This window comes from Calonectris borealis, chromosome 3 (assembly GCF_964195595.1).
Source record: "Calonectris borealis chromosome 3, bCalBor7.hap1.2, whole genome shotgun sequence".
Lineage (NCBI taxonomy): Eukaryota > Metazoa > Chordata > Aves > Procellariiformes > Procellariidae > Calonectris > Calonectris borealis.
The window spans coordinates 112,091,392-112,114,153 of record NC_134314.1 but is presented as its reverse complement, the minus strand read 5'-3'; the positions used below and the strand labels follow the sequence as shown (position 1 = coordinate 112,114,153).

Below are 22,762 nucleotides of genomic sequence, written 5' to 3'. Positions count from 1 at the left end.
CATTTAAAAATAAAAATAATTTAAATAGCATATTGCATTATATTTTAATAATGCATTAGTGCTTTGTGTTAGAGAAGCTACTAGAATTCATAAAGCTGGAAAGATGATAATATCCTTATCTAATTTCTTCAACATAGTGGCTTTCAGTATGTTTTTAAAAGGTCAAGTGATTTTCTGAGAAAAAGTGGATGTGTAAATTGTACTAGCAGAGCTATTTTCTTTCAAAAGTTGTTCTTTTCCCCATTTAACATTTCATAAGTGTTTTAAAGTAGAAGCCGAGTCTACTTTTTGGATATTGCATTAGCAAACGGATTTTTGTAAAAGAAAATGAAAAATTAAATATATTGACAGTTGACTAGCGATTACATATTTCCTTGCAAATTCATATACACTTAAATAGTTCAACATGGATTGTTTTTTCATTCTGGTGTTTCAATTCAGATTAACTCTGAAAATCAAGCCAATAAATTTAGACCTACACAAAAGTTAGCTGCCAGCTTTGCATTGTCCATCTAAAATGTGGCTGTGTTAACTTTAAAACAGAGTGGCTCCTCATATGGAAGTGTGTTCTGGGCAAGAGCTTAAAAATTGGGATATCTTGCTTTAGCTCATCCAGGTCAGATCTATATGCGTTAGATCTGGCATTGGAGTCGGTGGCTTTCTCTTCTAGTTGCCCAAGGCTACCTTGACACCAGCTGTCATCTGAAAACATCCAAGAAGAGATCTATAGCTTCAAAAGCCTTTTCAGGCCATGATTTAGCAAGGCACTCGAGAATTGCTTCTGCAGTTGATGTTCAGCGTGTCTTTAAGTGCTTTTGCAGAATAGGGTGCACTGAAGTGGACTTTCCATGGGAGTAGCTGGTGACAACACTGACAGCCTTTCTCACACCTATCCCTCCTCACAGGCACTTTATTCAGCAGTGGGTCTTTCTCCCATTTTTACATGGAGAATACGAGAAGTCACGAAGCATAGATTTCAGGAAAGTGATAAATATGTTATGGTAACCATCTTTTCCCTCTCGTGAGAACTTCCTAAATCCTAAAAGAAGGAAACTATAGAAGTTTTGGACATAGAAATCCAGAGTATTTGAGCAATGCAGTTTTCGATTTTCTTCAAAATCAGAATCTCAAAGCAAAATAAAATGTTTCACAATAATTCTTAGTCTCCTCAGTTAGACTACACAAAAAACTGAGGTGAAACATAATCACAAGAGGAAAATAGTTAGCTAATTGGAAACACTTTGCAGATTTAAAAAAAAATTAGTTCGTTTTCATAAAAAGTTGTAGTGACGTGCTACATATCACAGATTTATTTAAATGGAAAATATTAGTGAAGCTTTATTTTAATGTATAATTAAGGAATCAGATTATTTCACCCTTTAACAGATAAAACAAAATCACTGCTCGCAGTCTACCCATGGCCATTATGCTATTACGTGGTGGACTGCTCATAATAGTTCTGTAGTCCTAAAGCACTCCTCTGCTTTTATCTCAGTAAGCATCTGTTTCCACTATTTACAGTTTCTGTTTCTATGTCTTGCCAAAAGCGTTAAAAAACCCCTATGTGTACAAGTTTAAACCTTTCCATTTGAAATAGATTATTCTTTTATAGTAAAATGTCTGCAAGGCATAAATACACAAATTGAAATGCCACTTTTAGACAGAACTGAAAGTCTGGAGCTTGCTGTGGCCAAGGGCTACTTTTTTTGCTGCACTGCTGACAGAGAACAGATTTTTATCTCTTAAATGCTATTTTCTATCTGTATGGGTGCATTTGGTTTCTTCTGCTTGGCCAAGCTGGTCCAAATAATGACCTCACTTTTGTTGTTTCCATTGACTTGTGTGTAATCATTGCATTTCCCTAGGAGAACCAGCTGACACAGCCTCGGCAGAGGTAGAGAGTGTGACAAAGCACCTGCGTGGTCCAGGACTTTGGGGCATAGCGGTGGCTAAATCTAGCATTTTCATGCTTCGTGAAAGAACATGAAATCAACGTTTTTAATATTTGCAGTTGCAGTCGAGTTAGTTTGTGTGCTGTTGAGGGTTGATGCTGATTTAGATTTCTTGTGGTTTTTGTGTCTCTGGTCATGTAATGAGCATGAAATTATCCTCACTGCACCCTGCATTGCCTCCAAACAGTCTGCTAGAGCAGTTCAATTGCAGTAGCTTTGGTGATCACAACTGAAGGCCAAACTCTTATTTTTTTCTTATAAATCACATAACCAAGAGCAGAATTTAACCCCAGAAGATTTTTTTTTAATTGTTTCAGATAACTTTTCATGTTGCAAATGGTCCAGAAATAATATATGGAAAAAATATATAGAATTTCCCAAAGCCTTTCGCTAACTACAGTAAAATGCAATTATATGAGCAATGACCTTTTGACAGTTTGTCCTATTCCGTCCTCGGAACTTGCAGTGTGACTAAACTTAATTAGGAGGCTTGCACATAGTTAATAAGACCATTCTTATTGATGGCTTCTACCTGAATACTAGATACTCATGGGGTTCCAGACCAATAGAAATTTAAAATAAGAGCTGAGCACAGTGTTTTCCATTTGCCACTGTTCATTTATATAATGTATTATTTCTGTCAAGAGACATTCTATATAGCAGCTCTTTTCTAACATGAAATGAAGATCATCCGGATTGCTACCTGAGCGGAAGTCAGAAGAACACATTCAGTATTTGCTATCTCAGACCTAGCTAATTTTAGATACAGCAAGGTTGAAATATTCTCCATTTTCCACCTGTTGAAAACCTATTGAATAAGAAACTGCTTGCAGTCAACTTCTGGTTAAATTTCTATAGGTAAAGTAACCTTAAATGCTGTGACATTATGATTTAGAAACAGTTCAGAGTCCTTTTACCTTGGAGAACTGCAAAATGTCACTCTTGGAGTGATGTGGGGCAAGGTACTGTACTTATAACAATTCATTTTTTTATACTTTAATCTTCCTCTTTAATGATTTCTATCCATTTTCCTGCCTGTTTTAGCAGCAGCCATACAATATTAGCCGCTTAAATGCTGCACAGGCAGTACAAAGGATCTTTTTAAAACTCCTGATAACAAAATACGACCTTTAATTTATCAGACAAGTCCTATGTTTTCTTATCTCCTTCTTGTTGCTTTTCATCTTCTCTCGCTTGCTTTTGATATAATACACCAATCTCTCAAAGTAAGCAATCCAACACTGCATAAACTGAGACAGATATTGCATTACAGTGAGGAAGCGAGAGTCAGGAAGAGCACACTCTTCGTTTAATTACTAATTAATCCAGTGAAAAATAATCAAAAACAAAACAGGGCGGAAGGTAGTTGATTTGAAGTGAAGGTTCAGATCTCCCTGAGAGGTTAATGAGAGTTCTCAGTTTTATCCTGTAGAAAGTTGTAAAAATATGATTTAGTTTGTTTAATATGCAAGCATGAAACAATGAGCTTACAGGTGAACACAAGATGTTTTGGTACAGTCTGTAGTATCAGTGGAATGGGAATCAATACATTCCAATAAATCTGATAATTGGATTCTTCTTTAAGGTAGCCTAAGTTTTGCTTTGTGTTTAGCAATGTTATAAGCCACAGATGAGATATTTCACTCTGCTATGAAGACTGCTGTCAGTCATTCTGTGAGCAGAATATCCTCTGGGGATACCTAATATTCATTATAAGGAATTTGGGAGTCCCTGGAGGGTGAAAAGGGTCATATTATGTTATGGTCATTTAATACGAACATGCCAGGTTTATCACTTTAAAGTTTGAAGAAGTCATACCTCATGGTGGCTTCTTTTTTTAATGGGTTAGCTCTTCTGGAATAAGGTAAGGCATTGTAGAGTTGCACTCATTAGTTATTTGCTACAGGTTCTTTCTCTAACTTTAGAGTCTCTTTGCACTTTTATCTTCTCACCAAGCTGTCGGTAAGGTTTGTTCAAGATGTCCAATGGGAAAAAATACACATCCTAGAACTGTGTGTCTGCCTTCCCTTTGAACACTGGAGGAGGCCCAAATCAGCCTTCTGGATATGTAACTCTTCGTACAATAGTCTTCGAGGCTGACCGCTGTATCCTCCTCTATCTCTCCCAGCGCGTTGTCCTACACATTGCAACAGGTAGAGCTGGCGTATTTTAGCAACAGAAAAAGACACATAGCTTTATCTGATCCATTCAGAACTTTCTCATTCCTGGATCAAATACCAGATAGCCAAGTCTGTAAGCACTCAGCAAAAATCTGGGTCAGAGCAGTGTCAGAGTCCCCCACAAACAGTGATTTCTGAGGTGGACCTGGATCTCTTCTCCTCTGCCCCATCCAACCCAGTCTCATGCTTGTATATCCTGGACCCAGGGGGGTGTGATGGAAAAGGTGATCTTGTGTTTGCAGGCAAGCTTACTGATGGCTGCTGAGGACAAGATGCTTGTGGGTAATAGTAGGGCTATTTATGAAGGCAAGAGGCAGGATCAGATGATGGGATGTGCTGCAGACTATTTAGGAGCTAAGTTTGTTAGGCACAAGACTTGCTAGAGGTCTACAGTGGCAGGTGAAGTGAGGTTATACCCTAGCACACCCTACTCATCGTGCATGGAAAGTCTGGAAACACTCTGGATCTGCAGCGTGGTGGGGAGCCCTAGCCTGAGTGACCTGTCTAAGGGGTCCTTGGTCAAACAGAGCAGTGTAGACATAGCCACTGAATTCCTTATTTAAATAGACTATTTAAATTTGAATCTTAATACAGCTTTAGAGAATGACTGTATATTGTCTATTTGAAATGCATTACGGTCTGAATCTATTGTATTGTTAACATCAATTTACGTTGCGACCATGGTGATACTGAAAGCATCCACGTATGGCCAGGACATGGAGCCAGTGTGAACACCAGCATGACAAAACTATGTGCAAGTCACGTAAAAGTTTGTGCTTTCTATTGATACACTTAAAATATCACTCCCTCTTTTGCTGGGAAGAGGCAAGCTGCACGTGCATCTGTTGCACAAATTTTAGACCACAGTCTTTGCACCTGCAGTATATTTGTACACACAAGTGTGTGTGCACGGTAATAGATGATTGGAATGAACTTTAGTATGGGCCATTACCAAGATTGTGCTTTCGTTTCCTAGCCTGGCCATGTGAGACACTATGTGGGCTGTTTGCCCCTGTACCACAGAGCTGCTGTGGCTTCCTCCCATGCCATGCCGTGCCGCTGACTCTTCAGGCAGGTTTCATCCCTAACTGCATCTGGAGGAATGATATGGGTCTCTGCCTTCCTCTTGCGGATGTCAGGGGAGTCATGATTCAGAAATAGTGTCAAGATCATGATGAGCAAAACTAGGGAGAGGGGGGTTTATAAATGGAGATAGACCTTGGTTTCATCACTTTGTTATTTATTTCCCTAGCAGACCACTGAGACTAACAAGGTGAATTTGTATTCTGTTAAAGGGTTTGTTTTAAAGAAAATATTCTCTAGTCTAGGTTGTTCTTCACAGACTCTCGATTTTCAACCTTCTTACTTATTCTCTTTCAAGGATGCTGCTATTTCACATCAATAACTGACACCTTTATTTCAGAGAACAAAATAGAATTACACTCCAGCACTGACAATATAATAAATCAGGAGGGATAAAATACATATTAGTGAAGTTCACATAGTTGGTTTGTCCCAGCTGACCTATAGATATAAAGGTATGATTAAAGTTTTTTTGGACTGCTGCTTCTCAATCTTGCCACAAGATTTAGCTCCGACTCAAAGATTTGACCTTTGCTGCTCCTCTCTGCTTACCTTGATTCTTTGGAATTATTGTTATTCCCTTGAAGCCTTCCTGCCCGACCAGAATTAACACTGTGTTGTGACAAAATATTATCTATTTGGCAGCAGAATGAAGCCATCTAGAATTCAATCAGGTTAGACAATGTCACGGTGCACATCCTGAATGAATCACTTCTATCTAGCTTTTTTAATCAAAGAAATCTCAGCCATACAACCAGGAAGTGTCATGCTGGACAGTCACATAGCTGTCTACAATTAAAGTTTAGGCATATCAGTTGTTTTTTATGAATTACGGTTGAAAAGCATGCCTGCCAGAGCACTTAATCTTTCAGACAGGTAACAGAAATAAAATCTCAAAGCCACAGGTTTATTTAGAGTATGAAAATGTTTATTAACCTTCTTGGAAGTGTTTTTACTGAAGAAGTTCCTTGTGGTTCACCATATTGGTAAAAACAAGCATAAGTAAAGGAAGCATGAAAAATGTGCACTGAATACTCTTGAGAAAAACAGTATGTGGTATTTTTGTTTTCCCTACCAGGGGTAAGATTACCAGATGAAGTAAACACACATAGTTTTACTGAATTCAGTGGGGCTATCCAGATTCGTTGTGTATGACCCAAACCAGCTGTTTGGGAAGAAGCAGTTATTGAAAAGATGTGTGTTTTTCATGATGTAATAATAGGGTATTTGTTGCTTTTAATGTTGTTTCCATTATTTTCAATGCTACCTATCTTTTTTTTTTTAAATGTACTTGTTAAGTTACTTATGTGTCTACTAGTTTCATCATTACTAAACCTATGTGTTCTCCTTGAAACTAAATCTGGGTAAGTTCCACACCATTTCCCCCTAGCCCTTCCATTTATATTACATACTAGAAGAATTTAAGCTAATGTAATAGTGTCAAATTGAGATGCATTTGACAATGCACTTTTCCTCTGATGAGGGATGGGCTAATGTAATCAGCAATTATTTTTTTGTGTGACCTTTACAAATCAAATGGTTATTTCCTTGCTTTTCATTTGTATTTTGCTCCCAGTGGTGCAAGACTGCTGCAGTTAGTATAAAACATAATTTATAGATAGAGTCACATTATAATAGGATGCAATATTCTCAAAAACTGTACATGCATGGACTTTTTAATGGAATAATTCCAAGGAATGTATAAGCTGGCCAAGACTAAATTTATGCTGTTAATTCACAGAGGAGTTACCACGATCACCATAGAGATGTCCTGGACCTGCTGCCAAGTAGTGAAAGTGGAGGCAGCAATAAACCTTGTCTAGGATAAATCCTGTGTTAGTAATGAATTACAGTAGAGAGATGCCATAGCTTTAGGGATCCAGACTAGTGACTGCAGAGGGTTCTTCTACCAAATGCACCTAACCTACACCCACTGGTTGAGTAAACGACATAGAGTTTAATGCCTTCCCAGCATATGCAGTTGTGAACAGTATTTCATTTTGACATGGCTATGTGGTTCTTCTGAGGTCTAGGGAGCATTTGTTCATGAAAGGCATCCAGTGAGTAACAGTGGGTGAATCTGTGAGTGAATGATGATCTACATCCATGAGACTTCTTTTCATTGCATTAATAGAGTCTTTATGCCTGCAAACCTCTTCTGAACAATTTAGTCTTTTCTTATAAATGACATAGAAGAATTCTGCCCACCCCTCCCTTTTTTTTTTTAAAAAATATAGATAACAAAAAAACCACATACCAAATAGCAACAAAACCTCATGATTCATTTGTTTTAAGTTAAGGAAACCTTTTGGAAATAGGACATTCTCTCACTTATTCAGGGAATCAACTGATAATGCCTCCATAAAAACTGTAGAAACATCTTATTGAAAAGCTAAACATAAGTGTTAAAAGTAACTGGCTGTCAGGGAGTATAAATTATTAACTCACTGGTGTGTGTGTGTGTATATATACTTTTTTTTTTTTTAATAGAAGATACAAACCCAGAACAGAAACATGGAGTATCACACTACTTATCTTTGTTCCCATGTTGATCACATGACATTTCTCATGTTTTTCCTGTACTTCTCAAATTTCCATTTAGTCACAAGAAGTTTGTTGTAAGTGAAGGAGCCCAGGATGAAGAGCAGTAATTTTGAAGATCATAACAGGAAAAAAAATTTAAGACACTCTGTATTCTCACAAGAGTTGTGTAGCGAAGCCTTTTGTTCTAAATTTTCAGTTTCTTAGAAAGGCAGAAAAAGGAAAGTTTCAGTAAAATACTGTTTTACAGAGAATGTTTCTGAAAGTTGAGAACAGAGCGAAATATACATATGAAAAAAATGTATATCTTTTTATATATATACCCATGCGCTTTTTAATATTGACATGCATATAGAAATTCACATAGCATATTTGCCTGGAGAAGTTGTGGAACCAACTTCTGTGGTTGTCCAGAGAAGTTGTGGATGCTCCATCATTGGAAGTGTTCATGGTCAGTTTGAATGGGCTTTGAGCAACCTGATCTAGTGAAAGATGTCCCTGCCCATGGCAGGGGGGTTGGACTAGATGATCTTCAAATGTCACTTCCAACCCAAACCATTCTACGATTCTACATTGGAAAGTGAATAGGAAAAGGACATCCTATCAAAAGAAAATAGATCAGCTTTTAGGATAGTGAACTATGTCCATGCTAAACCAAATGAGGGAGACATGAAACATGGAAAGTAGCAGTTCTGTCACTGCAGAATAAGTGACATCTGCATAAAACCACCATGGTTTTTGGCACAGAAGCTGTTGCTCTTGCTGTTTCTGGGGGCTATGGTACTGATTCTTCCCTGCAAGCCTTTTATGGCTTGTGATGCTAATAGTGGGGATAATTGTCTGACAAACTAGAACATTGATTTTCTGAATTTGGATAATACTTTGATTTGATAATTAGCAGTAGAATCCTTCTAGCTCAACAAAATTAATTTCTGAGCACTACGTGGGCTACTGCATCCTGTACTTAAATTTCCACTGCAGATACAGGACTCGGTTCATTGTTGGGTTTTGAAGTCAAAGACAGTATGCACGTTTGAGCTAGTAAGATTGACTTTGGATTTGGACCTGAATTAGGAATGACTGTTTTTTACTCATCTGGCTCTTCTTATCTCTCAGGTTATTTACTAATATGAACCAATACAATGGAAGAAAAAGGTATTGTTGGTCTAAAATACTGCTGCCACCAAAAACCTGTACATTGAAGGAAGGTTTACCATTCTCCTAAGACAAGTTTTAAGCAGCAGACATGGTTTGCTGAGGGATCACCTATATCATTCAAACACAAAAAGCTATAATTAGAAATAAATATTTAAAGTGATTTGCTAATTATTCCTCATTGTCTGATATTTTTCTGACTGTACCAGCCTTATTTTATCTCATTGTTTTATTTAAAGAAGTCAAAGGTATCTGCACAGACTGAGAATAGATACGGTTTGCAAATGTGACAAGTTTGTGTTTTGCATTGCCGAGTTCTGGTTAGTTCTTAATTTATGAAAGCCCGCTACAGATGGCCTCTTGCTAAATTTTAAAGTGCTTCCATGTTTCAGAACCAGGCTACCTTTCAGCAAGTCACTTTTGTCAAAGCCTTGGTGTTCCTTCAAGACATTGTCAATGTGTTCTATGAGAATGTACAAACGGTGAATACCCTGGTCTGTCCTGTACCATATATTTGAATCTCTGGAATTTATTTAAATGAAGCGACTAAGAATGTATTTTTTCTGACTAGGAAATAAGTTACAGCAGGTCTATTTCTAGACAGCAGAAGTAAGTGTGCCTTAGATGGTGATTAAGAGTTGTCGTCTTCTTCTTCTTTAAATGACTAACCTGGAGTGAGAGGTTGGATGTCTTTTGAAAACTTAAACCTGTTTCACCTGAACATGTTTAACTAGTTAATAAGAAACATCAAAAAAGACAAAACCCTGAGGTCAATGATCATTTTTTGTAAAGCCATTCGATGATGTTTAAATTTGTTTTTTGGGTCTGTCTATAACATAAGTTTAATAACCTAGCTCAAATGCAGATTTCTAATTTTCAATTAACATAGGAATAATTTTGTTTGCTAAAATAAAATAAATGAATGAATGAAAAGTCTGAACCATGAAATGTTCTAGGTAGCACTTTTTAAAATTCCAAATTTCAAAAAATCATGTGGCAACTGTATAGCTCAAGCTTTAAGTATTAACTTTTAACCTTTGACCTTACAGATTTTAACCAATGAAATGTCTCTTTAAACTTTAAAGGAAACAATGATAACGAGCGCCTGGCGATTGCTAGACAGCGAATTCCATATCGACTTGGTCGAGTAGTTGATGAATGGCTACTCGACAAAGGTAAAAAACATTGATTAAAACTTCAAATAAAAAAATAATTTGAACATAACCAAGTAGTACGTCATTGTAACACTAATAAACATAAAAAATAAATTTCAGTAAAACTAAATTAAAAACAAATTTTAAAAAGTAAAATATAGAGTAATATTTGCATACCTTGTATAATAATTTCTATACATTTCTAGAAGTACCAGCTGTTTAATAATCTTACCCTGTTAACTTAAGGTTAAAGGGACTGTTAAATATAATCCACTAACTCAATCTATGAAGGTACTCATAGCAAACATTAACCAAAAATTATAAATCATTCATAGATTATATTACATGTTCCAGCATCTAAATTATTAACTAAAAATATATGTAGTTATGATATCTTCATTATGGTCCTGAAAAAAAATTTGTTTAAACTGTAGGTATCTTAAATAGTGGGCAATATGAATTGCCAATCAAAATGAAGTCCCTTTAACGTTTGCAACCTTCTAAGGGGATTTTGGAACAAACACTAATTTAAACAGAACTTAAAGTTGTGTGCATGCTTTTTGTGAGCAGAAACCAATCTGCTAAAGTGACTATTCTATTTACTAAGAGTGGTACTGTTGCTGAGGATTTCTCTGTTTAATGGAAATGTGCCATGATTTCTCCATCGGTATGTGTATCATTTCTGAAGCCGCTTTTACATCTAAAATCTTTTATTTTAATTGATAGCCTTGCTGAAAGCCAATCAGACATCTATTTTTTGAATCTGCCTCTGAGATACTCAGTGTGAACCATGTGTTTCTTTTCAGTGTGGATGTTGAAGGAAAATAAACATTTAAATACAAAATTGAAACATTTAATTAAAAATATAAATATTTTATTCACTTATATAGAGATATGACAGATTACTCTTCACTGGACCTAGTGGCTTGTTGGCATATATATATAAATTCTCTCTGTGTGTATATACATATTTGTATATGTCTATACATACATAAACTCACATGTACATACTTAAAGCTATAGGCCCTATGCTGTATTGCGTGGAAAAAACTTTGAAATGTTGGCAGACTTGAAGAAAAAGTAATCTTAAGGAATTAGAAACCTGGCATTCCTGACACACACCAAAAAGCTTAACACTGCTTTCAGGTAAAAGGGAGAGGGGTATCATTTGTAGTACTAAACACATTTGCAAATATATTTGATTGGCCTTTTAGCAAAAAAAAAAAAAAAAAAAAATCCTAAAACATTGTAAATTAAGAAAAATGCAAATGTTCTCAAAATTTAGGCATTTCATGGACACCTCATTAAAAAGCAATGAATTATGAGTCAAATCCTTTTCTTATAGTTTATTGCTCCCATTATTCACCCCATGAAAATCTGTTATCACTTGTGTATAGTGTTCACAGTCAACATTTTTGCATGTATATAATATTATCTTCACAGGGCGTCAGCTCACAATCTTCAATAGCCAAGCAACCATAAAAATTGGAGGCAAGGAACGTGGCCATCCTTTCCAAGGCCAACTCTCTGGTCTTTACTACAATGGCTTGAAAGTTCTGAATATGGCAGCAGAAAATGATGCCAACATCGTGATAGAAGGAAATGTGAGACTTGTTGGTGAAGTGCCTTCCTCTATGACAACTGAGTCCACAGCCACAGCGATGCAGTCTGAGATGTCTACGTCAGTCATGGAAACAACCACCACCTTGGCCACAAGCACCGCTAGAAGAGGAAAGACCCCGACAAAAGAACCTATTGGTCAGGTTAGTCGGCTTCCTCGCCTTTTGCAAATATTTTCCCATCTTTGAGTGTGGCTTCCTATATCGCGTTCACTCTGCAGACAAAATTGTTCCTATTGAAGAAATGCATGAATTACAGATAAAAGTTCTGTACCGTACACGGCTCATGGATGCGATGTTGATCAGCATTTAGAGGGAAAGTAAGGACTTTGCTGTTCTTCTAAATTGGGCAAACTTACCAGTTCGGATTTTTCTTGTGCTGAGTTTTATTACCCTGTCATCCATCTTCATAGTGGTGCATATTTTTACATACTCTTTCTTCCTTTGATGACTTATATCTATTATTTTCAGCGTAGGAATGCAGGATATCTGGAATTAGAGGTAATGAAATGAAGTGGTGACTTTATCCATGAGTTAGAGAAAAGAGACCCGGTTTGAAGAGGGAACAGGAAGGAGGTGTGAAGACAAAAAGTTGGAAGAGGCTGGAAAAGAAGGAATTAACAGTTTCTCTAGTCCCATGACTGATCATCATCTTGGGCAGCATTCCTCCTAAGAGGCAGTGGCAGCAGAGGGGAATTAAGAGCACTCTGCACCCTGGGAGACTCAGGCTCCAAGTCAGAGGCTGTTGTTTACTATTTGTTGAGGTTATTTGCATCTCATGAATTTAGTGATATATTTAGTAGCTTTTAGGTTTTGTCAGGATCTCTGTATAATATGTGGGGGAATTTAATTATCGGGAAAAGGAGGGGGAAAAACAGGTGAGTGAATTAAGTACCTTCATCTTGTGGATACCTTGAGTAACAGCATTCAGACTTTGTACTTCAAAAACCTAAAACTTACGAGGACATTTCTGTGGCAGAGAAGATTTTTATATTTATTCTGCCTAAAAAAAAAAAAAAAAACAAAAAAAAAAAAACAAAAAAAACAAAAAAACCCCAAACCCAAACAAAAAAAACAACCAACGAAAAAAAACCCCAACAAAACCCAAAATAAAAAAACAAACAAAGAAAAACAAAACAAAACAAGCTACACTGCTAAAAACTCCTGTTTACTTGGTTCACGTGCTTGCGTGTGCACCCACTGTGCCATCAAGCCATGACAGGCTGCGCTCCGAGATCCAGAAGTAGGACAAGGAGCAAAAGCAAGTGTCACGAGCCGTAGGGAGGAACAGGAGCACGACGTGATGAATGAGGTTAATTTTCTCAGAAATGGAGGAGAACATGCTGATTAGACTGGGAGGATGAGGTCAAGTTGCCTGTTTGCTGTGTAAAACCTCAACTCACAGTTGGAATTTGATCAGGGCATCAAACTCAACACTTCAGCTTTTCTGTCTGTAGTATTTTGGTACACTTTATATTACGGATTGAAAACTACAGTGATGTAAAAGTAAAAATTGTTATTTTGTATAAGGAAGCAGAACATTTCGGTTAAAAGTGAGCTTTTAAAAAAACATTTTGACTTGTATTTTCAAATAAACATGGGTTTTATGCATTTTCCTTGTTTATTTAAAGTGCATGAGAATCCAAAGGGGAAAAAAAAAAAGGGGCAATAAAACCCAACTAGAGATACATGGAACCAGCTGCCTCCAAAAAATGGCATCCATTGTAGATCACAGGTTGCAGTTCTTTTAATGATTATTGTAGTAAACTATAGTGTTTTTATTAAATAGGCAATACATTTTCTTTGTTCTTAATTCTGTTTTAAATAGGATCTCCCACTTTATTATCCAACTAGTCTGATCTCGGCATTTTGCAGCAATGAAATGTAAGACCTCATCAAATTTGCACAGAGGAAGATCTGCATCTAAAAGTGGACATCCTCAGAGCGTGGAAGAATTTGGGCTAAATTAATGCTACTAAATTAAAATTAAACTAAGTTAAACTGTTCTAACAGTTCCCAGAATGCTTTTGGCCTCTGCCACTCTCTCAGGTAACTCCCAGGCACAATTTGGGAGGAAGAACGTCATAGAGAGCATTCCCAGTTGGCACCTTGCGTGATTTGTGGATGATAGGAGTTTATTGGTATAGTTGCTTTGCCCATTGGCCTCAGCTTCCAGAAGTGTTCCCCAGTATGATTTACTCACTTGTTTGGGTGTCTAGCCACTAAGATTTTTCTTTTTGAGGTGTTCCAATGGCATATTTGGGGAAGAAAAAAGTTTCTTAAGCTGACAACTACGGTGAGGTATAATCTTTTCTGAAGAGGGGAAAGAGACGATTAGGCAAAAAGGTCTTCCACAGATCTTCTATTTCTAGACTGTGGTGCCTGAAATAAGCTGTGGCCCTTACCGACTTTATCAGAGCATCTACACAATTTATTGAGAGCACCTCGCTGCCACTGGAGCAATGACCTCAACGCAACCGTGCCATTCCCTCGTCTCCTCCTGGCTGGGCTGGCTACACCACAATGCTGTCAGCACCTGCTCTTTGATGTCCCACAATCACGAGCCTCAGGGAGGCTCCAGGAGCATCCAGAGGTGCACAGCATCTCGCCAAAGCACGTTCTGGAGGTTTAGATCAACCTCTTTCACCTGTTAGCCTGGCTGATGAGAGTCCTTGATGCAGCCCATTTGAAACAACTTGGCAGGAATATTTCTGTATCTAAGAGCCCAATATTTCTGAGGAAAGCGTTCAGTGTCAATGCCATTACAGCACATGGCATCCTGAGTCTATAACTGAGCCCTTCTTGCCATTAATAATACACAGTGGTTTACTTAAGCTATGTCTAAACATCCTGCCTGGTAGGATCCGTGTTGTCATTACGACTATGCACTTAATTAGTCAGGGACTGCACTGGAACGCAGTTTGCAATCAGGCCTGTGATTTGATTTGAAGAGATAGATAACACCCCAAAGTCAAAGCTGAAATTTGTTTGCAGGATGCTACGTTATTCATGCAACAAACTCAGACCTAGGAAGCTACTAAATCAAATTAAGGACATAATTTCTTCTCTTCATTAATACCTGTTTTCTTATTCTACCAGCATGTAATAATTTCTCTGCTAGTGACCCATAGGACTCCCACGGGTCTATCCTGCTGAGTAATCGCTTTCCATCTTGATGTCACTGGGAGATGAAGTCACTCACCATTTCATGGAAAAATCTGCTTTTAATTTCTGCATTCCCTTTCATGTTTGTCCTTTACTTTTTTTTTCCTGATTTTTATTTATATATAACCTCTGCAAGAGTGTCAACTACATTGCCATATTGTAATGCACAAGAAGAAAAGTTACCTTTCTAGCATTAATTAGGTTACTGAAGAAAATATGCAGCTGAACAGCAATTGCTAATGAATAAACCTTACATTATTGCAAACCAGTGCATGTCTGAAATAGAAGAGAAGCAAATGATCTAATCAGTCAGAGATTGTTTGCTCCATTTGCAGAGGTATTGAATTCAATTAAAGATTACAATACTTAAAGAAGATCGTTTAAATCTCTATTTATAGGAAATGTTCTTTTAAAAAATCTACAATGTTAGTGCTTAAACTGATGGAGTGTGTGTTTCTCAGCAGATATCTAACTAATGCAATATATGATACAAGATAGACATGATACTTCCAGAAAGTATGTTGAATACTGTTGTGCATGATTTTAGACAAATGAGGTCTTAGCGCTTCTGAAAGAAAAAAAAAATGCTTTTTGTTAGTGACTCTGCTCTAAATGAAGGTTTTCCCTACTTGGAGGCTGTGTCATATTTTAACAATGGATGTTTTGGTGATGACAGACATCTTAATTATTATACTTGTAAATGTAGATTTTCAAAGGGGAGAAAGGTACTCAAAGCCTATTGAATGTCAATGGTAGGTGAATGCCTCATTTTCCTTAGTGCCTTAAAAATCCCACACACCCCCTCTCTCTTTGATTATAGTAGCATCTAGAGCTGTCAGCCTTCATGCAAGGCACTGCGTAAACACATAGGAAATGACAGCCCCTGCCTCAAATAGCTTACAGAATAAACAAAAGGTATCAGGTAAGGAGGGAAAAAAAAAAAGGAAATTAGGAGGTGGGAGGAAGAGGGAAATAAAAAAAAAGCGTTGCGCTGTTTCAGTGTTAACAAGTAACGTACAGATTTACAGCCATCGTGGGAGGGATAGTTTACTGCCTGGTTTTTGATCCAGGCTCTTCAGATAGCAGCCCCCGAGCTACAGTTGTCCTGTAGGATCAGTGTGTAGCTTACGGTAGACTCTGGAGCAGGCAATTTAAGGACTGGGCTGCCCAGTTTGTCCCAGTTGGGCAGTTGGTGCAAAATTGGTGGCAGTTGGGTGGTCGGTGAGAGGTTTTCTCTACTTTGCTCCTCACTTTGCCATTGACACTTGGGGGAACCCATGGCCACTGGCGTGGGAGCTGAGGATTGCGGGAGAGGTCCTTCGCTCCGCCTGTACTGGACGGGAGGAGGCTCAAAACTTTGCGTACCTTTATGAGCACGAAAAGAAATTCCCATCCTTAAGTGTTACAAGAACAAGACTTCTGTTAAGTTAAAATATGCAGCTATGTGTTGCTAACTTTTGGTGAGCCGTAAGTATGCACTGGGGCTCAGAAATGATTAATTTGGTCTAAGAATATCATCCGCTTTATGAAGTTATTCAGCAAAATGATGCAGTTAAGTTCTTTCTTCTTTTTCTCTTTTATTTTTGACACTTTTTAAAAGTCTCATTTGCAAGTTTTTCTATTCAATCATGAAGGCGATAAACTTCTTTTAAAATTGAAAATAAAGGAGATTCACATGTTGTATAACTCCAGGAGCTGGAATGTTAAGCAAAACATCAAGTACTGCAAGGCTTGCAATAAAAATTGCAAGAGTTGGCAGAAGGAGAAAGGCTTCAAAAAGACTTTGAGTATGGGTTTTGCTTGAATGAGGATAGCACAATCAGGCCTTTAGTATCTCTTTGGCATGGCTTTGTGGATCTGTATTAACTGGAAATCATAAATGAAGTGATAGTAAATCAAGAATAATATGCTCATTTCTAATCCGTTTCTAAAGATTTGATTATGACAGCCCATCCAGAGCGCAGCCTCTGCTCTCATGCGTTGGAAACCGTTTCTGAAAGTTGTGTGCAAAATAGCTTTTTTTTATTTTTCATAAGGGATGCTGGCAGTCCTCTTTGTTCTCATCAGAGTGGGCTCTTATCAATAACACTAAGCCACTTAACCAGCAATTGCAATATACTGTGAGATGATTGCATGTTTTGGAACAATAGGCACTGATTTTTGGTCAAGCAGAATTAAATTGACTTCATATTAAATTGATGAGCTGAAATTTGGTCAGTTGCTTTGGAGGGCATACATCAGGTGAAGGGTATGTTTCTTTACGTGTATTGAAGCAGCAGATTTAAATGGTATTCATTGTAGCAGGGACAATGACAGGCTTGGCTCAGCATCTTCACCTGCCAAATAAAAACAAGCATTTTAAAAAGACAGGGGTGTTTTCCATGGCAAGAGTTCAATTTTAAGAATGGTGGTTGAGTACATGACCTTTACACAGGATAGTAAATGTGAATATATTTTTTGGAGACACACTAATCATTAAATCAACGTAGTTAATAGGAGGAAGAGTATTTTCCACCCACCTCGGTTTTAAATTATCCACTGTAAGGTTTGCAATGCCTGTTCTTATATACAGGGGTTAGGTTCCTTCCGTGCCTCTGCACTGCTGCCACTTCTTCCTCTGGACGTTCACACCAACCAGTCCGCAGTTCATTGGCCCCAGTAGGCAAAGCTCTTCCCCAGGGGTCTGGTAAATCACAAGGATTTGACTCAACAGATACTCACTAGTGTAAAACGAATCCCATAGCTTCCAGCATCACAGTGCTCAGCGCCCATACATGCTTGGTAGATGAGAGAACCTGGGGAATTCAAGTGTTAAGGACAAATCTCATTTGCAATTTCCATTAAGGATCTCTATGCAAATATGGTAGTTGTGGAAGTGCTCACATTTTAATTGCAGGTAGACAGAAAACTAGCTAGGTGCATGAAACCCACGCCCTTTTTTTTTGCCATTTTTATTTAAACGATCAGACTATGCTTTTTTAGTTTCTTCTAATTATTTTTGATAATTCAATTGATTATTTAAAAACTTAATTGTTTGTTAATACTGACACACAACTAGGATCTCTAAAAAAAATTAAAATAGGATACCGTGAACACTAAAATTCTCTAGCTATGTTTTGGTATTTGCTACCCAACCACATCTGACTTTCCCATTCTCCTGCAAAGTATTTGCATATTAATTATTAGCTCTTCAGTTGGAGCACTGAAGTTATATAAATAGGGTGGCTTTAGAAATGCAGCTTTCAGCACACCTGTGTGTTGGGTTGGCTGATTGGTTTGTTGTTCTCAAATATGACTTATGTGATCGCGTGGTTGTCTGTCTGTCTCTCTTAATAAATATTGAATCCCTCAACCAATTCAGTCAAATCTGTCATTGGCAGAAAGATTTGAAGGACATTAATCTCATAGAGAAGCCAAATTGCGTAAGTTCTGGTGCCATCCTAGTCTTCTGTTGCGTATTGCAGAGCCATGTTTCCCCCCGTTTTGTGTTTAAAAAGCAAAGATTAAAAAGAAAAACAAAGTGAATGTGTGCTTAGGATGAGGATTTCAAAAGTTTTCTCAAACTCATTAATGTTTCTATATTACTTCAATGTTTTTGAAAATCTTATCCAAGACATTTCTATATGTAGATACTATATCAGAGTATCCTTAATGTGTAAGCTACTTGAGAAACACACGCTTTTGTTCATGCAGCCTTGTCGTTGAACTCCTAAATAATAGCAATTGTCATTAGCTTTGTAGTCTACAGAGAATCTCGCTTCTGAAACCAGAGCTTTGTGTCAAGCTCAGAGGATAAGACTCGCTGTTAGTTGTTGTTAGAGAGGAAGGGTTCATACAGGCAGTGTGTAGCACGCTGGGCCACCAAAGGCAAATCTTGACCAGTTGCTTGAGAAAACTACAAGCAAAAATATGCCTGGACCTGATCAGCAATGATACTTCACGTTTTCTGCACTATACAGTCCAGAGAAGACCGACTTCTGCGTGGGCTGCTTTGTCTTTAGCTCTGCTGTGGATTAGCTTCAGGAGACACCATCCAGCCTGGTATGATGCATTTTGGTCGTGAGACGTGCTGCCAAGCCTAGCCTTTCACAGGTATTACCTGAGAAGGAGCAGCATGGAGGGGACCCTCTCCATTTCACTCTGTGAATTGTTATTCTGACTTGGCAACGGAGTTTTAAAGAATTAATGGAAACTTGGAAGTTTCTCATACTAGCACCCCTCCATTGACATCTTTTCTTTGTTGTTGTTCAATGCGAAAGCTGACTGGGGTCAAAAAGGAAGCCAAACCATGCAATTTCCATTAAGCCAGTGGGATACGGCTAAAGCCTTGAGCACTGCTTTGAAAATACCCCCTATGGTGTGTACGCACAGGGGAAAAAAAATGCTTGTAAATTAAATTACAACATTGTTAGTATCCAGAGAACCTCAAGACACTTGTCTAAATTGTTGATTAATTGGTTGCAAATCAAAGTTTCTCTTTAAGTTCAATTTGAGAAAAAATGATCTGAGGCCACTTGCAGCTTCGATTTTGTTCTTCTTTCATGTTCAAATGACCAAGCTCATTTATTACAAAGTTTGCTTTATTATGTCGGGGTTTTAACCCAAATTGGTGTTATCTAGTCTCAAATTCTGGCTCATTGCATTTTTTAAATGTGGTGAATTTTGATTTTCAAGTACAGCAAACATTATCTTGATACTAGTGTTTTTTCATAGCATGCTGCTCTTCTTTTCTCCTAATATGTTGCTCATGTCACATTAATGCTGTAATATTTCTAAAACGTCCCTTTGCATAATACGAGACATGGTATCTAATGGCTGCTGAGCAAAGTCACCCCCAAATTTAGCCAGTGAGTTGTTGTTGGAGAAGTATTTCCCTCGCATTCACAGGCTCTTTCTTCCAACCGCTTTCTTAGCAAGGGTCCCCTCCTATAAAGCGGTGCCTGGTGCTGTCTCATACTCTGTTTCTGTCCGCTGTTTCCCCTCAGTGCCTCCCAGCTAAACAAACATCATTACGTCAGGATTATACGGAAATGGGATTGTTTCACCCAGGTGGAACAAGAGGCTGTTGCAGAGTTGGTGACCCATAACCGTGCAGTCAGGTAGCTGTTAACGCACTTTTCTGTATTTGGGATGGCTGAAAAGGCCTGGGGGTTACAGTCGCTACTGGTTTTCAGTAGCCTCGCAGGATGGAAATCCCTGCGTTGTGCCTGAGAGCTGCTGTGCTCCCGTGAAAAGAAAGCGATAGTCGTTCAGTCCCTTATCGTTCACTGAAGCTGTGGTAAGCCTGAAGATCTTGTTCACCGTTTCCTTTGGTGAATTTCTATGACGGAAGTACTGTGTGTTTTACATACTTGGCTCACGCAATTTCCCTGCAGAAAGCAGGAAATAATACATTCTATTTCTTTACCTTTGTGTCCGATTCCTCAGAGCTGAGGGAAAGGAAGGCGGATTGAGGCGGGGCGTGACTCTGCTCTCCCAGCAGTGGGAACCCAAAGCAGGTAGCCACCTCGGACAAAGCACAGCTTCAATGTGCTGCTACGCTTGCAAACCCCCCAGGGTACTGCAGCAAAGTATTAGTCCTGCTGCTGCTGCAGCAAACGATGATTGCAATAGTTTCCATGCTATATGTATATGAGTGGCACTCGGGTTAATTACTGCAGGTTGCAGTGTTTAATGCGCTTTTATGTATGGCTGGCAAGGACCCAGCTACAACAGTATGTTGTTTGATGTTTTGTTGAACATCAAACATGTATCAGAACTTTTCAAAATGTAGGTGATACAACCATATTATATACTGGAGGTTTCTCTAAACATGACGGTGGCAGTAACGTGTGAAGCCTTCCTGCTCACTTACTGTTATTAAGAACAAAGCTTCATTCACAGGCACGCCTGCTTCACAGGTTGCAGATCATTTTCTTTAATGAAATAACTCTTGGGACTATGTTCAGTTAATAAGTTAGTATAGAAGGCTTATTCAAAAAACATTTGGTTGTTTTTTTTTTTTCCTGTGGGTAGTACCAACATCCTATGTCTGTCTTGAATAAATCAATAATTATTTTATGACTTGTTTCATGTAATCTGTTGGCTAAAGTTGTCTTTAAGTATTTGCTTCCATTTGGTATTCAGTATGTGATCTGAATAGCTGGTGCTCAGGTTTTGTTTGTATACGGGCATTGCTTCAGACTTAGATAATTTCTAACAGTTACGTCTCCATGGTCTTTACCTAGAGGATTTGCAAATACTCTGTTACAAATAATTTTGCATGTATTATTTCTTTGCATAGTTTTCCTTTCTTTTAACCCACTCCCTGTTGAAATGTCCCTTTTTTTGCAGTATGGTTTTGCATACACACACACATACTTACAAAAGCCAGAAGAAGTTATCAGATTGGATTTTTTTTAATGCAAAGGTGAACAGTAAAGTCTCTGAAGTGACTTAAGGAAGAAACATGTGAGACTTGCCAGTTTCTTCCAAGAGGGAACATAAATGATGGGCAGGGACATCTGCATTGAGGAAGAGAAGAACTGAAGTTGTCCCATGGATCTAATTATACCACTCTCTCCTAGAAGTGCATAGAAACGTGGACTGAGAAATAGAAACCATTTCCTTAAAATCCACTCTGAAGGATGAGATGATATATTGACCAATTAAACAGAAATCAAAGACCAAGGTTTGTATTCTGACCTGGGGGAAATGATACCATCTTCCTCCAGTTCCTCTCTCATCAATAAATTAGCTGTGAGATGATCATGGGGTGAGGATGAAATCCATTAATGGCTTTGAGTATGCTCGGATAGATTATTAAGGATTAAGTATCTAGAAACACAGAAGTGGAAGTACCAGGTTTTAGGAGAACATGTAAACTAGAAGTAGTTCTGGAAAGAGCAGAAACTATGTGGGAGGAAGCCTGTGTGAAGAGATTGCATGGTGCTCACATACCCTCAGATCCAGCAAGAAAAAAGGCTCGCATGGGGAACAAAACATATGAAGGTATAATGTACAATATTAGTTTGCTACATCTTTTAATCTAGCCACATACTAAATGTTTGGGATTTTGTAGGTGGATTCTGTCAAGAAGGAAGACTGAAGAGGTTGACAGGGTTGCTGAAATGCCCATCAGCTTGAACAAAGTTTTGCTCAGCCCCCAGCATAACACTATAAATATAGAGAACACATACATTCTGACATTTTCCCGCTTTAAAAAAAAGGATGAGGTCAGAATAAATGGCCTTAGACGTATCTTAAATGACACTTGCATATTATTTTCAGGTTTTTAAAGCAGAGCATTAGTATCTGTGCCGAGTAGATGCTGTCATAACGCTGGGAACAGCAAGCATGAGATTCTGATGTCCATGTAGCCATAGGTGACTCCTAGATACATTCAGGAGTTAATCATTTGCTTTTCTTTTCCTATCCAGATTCTCCTGTGACTTTCACAAATGTGCTGGTATGAATAAGTATAAAGCCCTAAGAGAATATTCCCCCTTCCTTCTGTCTATTTCTGGTCATATTTTGGGAAAACCAGTAGATCCAGCCTCCATGTTACACAAGGCCACAAATTCACTAAAATTAAGTGTCTGGGAGTTTTACCAAATGCTTTAAGGAGATCAGCTAAACTAAATGTGTTCAGCAAAGCTGATAATTCCTTACATTAATACTAAGACTTAGTTGTTTAATTCCAGGCTCCCAGAGGTATGGAATACGACAGTCTGAATACATTTTCGCTAGGTGTGATGGACTTGCTAATTAACTGATTTAATCCATACTGAAGCATTATCAATACCTTTGTGTATCATGCCACAGTGTAGGCTAGCAGTGGTAGATAGATGTATGTTGCCTCCTAAAAATTACAAGTATTTGCATATGTATTAGAGTGTATAAACATAATTTTTTAGTTACATTTTTGTGGTGAT

The 22,762-nt window shown here is 38.0% G+C and overlaps 1 protein-coding gene across 10 annotated transcripts in view; it reads left to right on the top strand.

Moving 5' to 3' along the window:
- Positions 1-22,762, top strand: part of NRXN1 (neurexin 1) — a 728,802-nt gene that overhangs the window by 620,815 nt on the left and 85,225 nt on the right. For 5 of the 10 annotated variants that reach the window (XM_075147344.1, XM_075147343.1, XM_075147342.1 and 2 more), the window contains 2 exons: positions 9,997-10,086; positions 11,509-11,828. In XM_075147344.1, coding sequence (XP_075003445.1) covers positions 9,997-10,086; positions 11,509-11,828 — 410 coding nt within the window. The remainder of the gene's footprint in view (positions 1-9,996; positions 10,087-11,508; positions 11,829-22,762) is intronic. The other 5 variants (XM_075147347.1, XM_075147346.1, XM_075147345.1 and 2 more) reach the window with 1 other exon arrangement.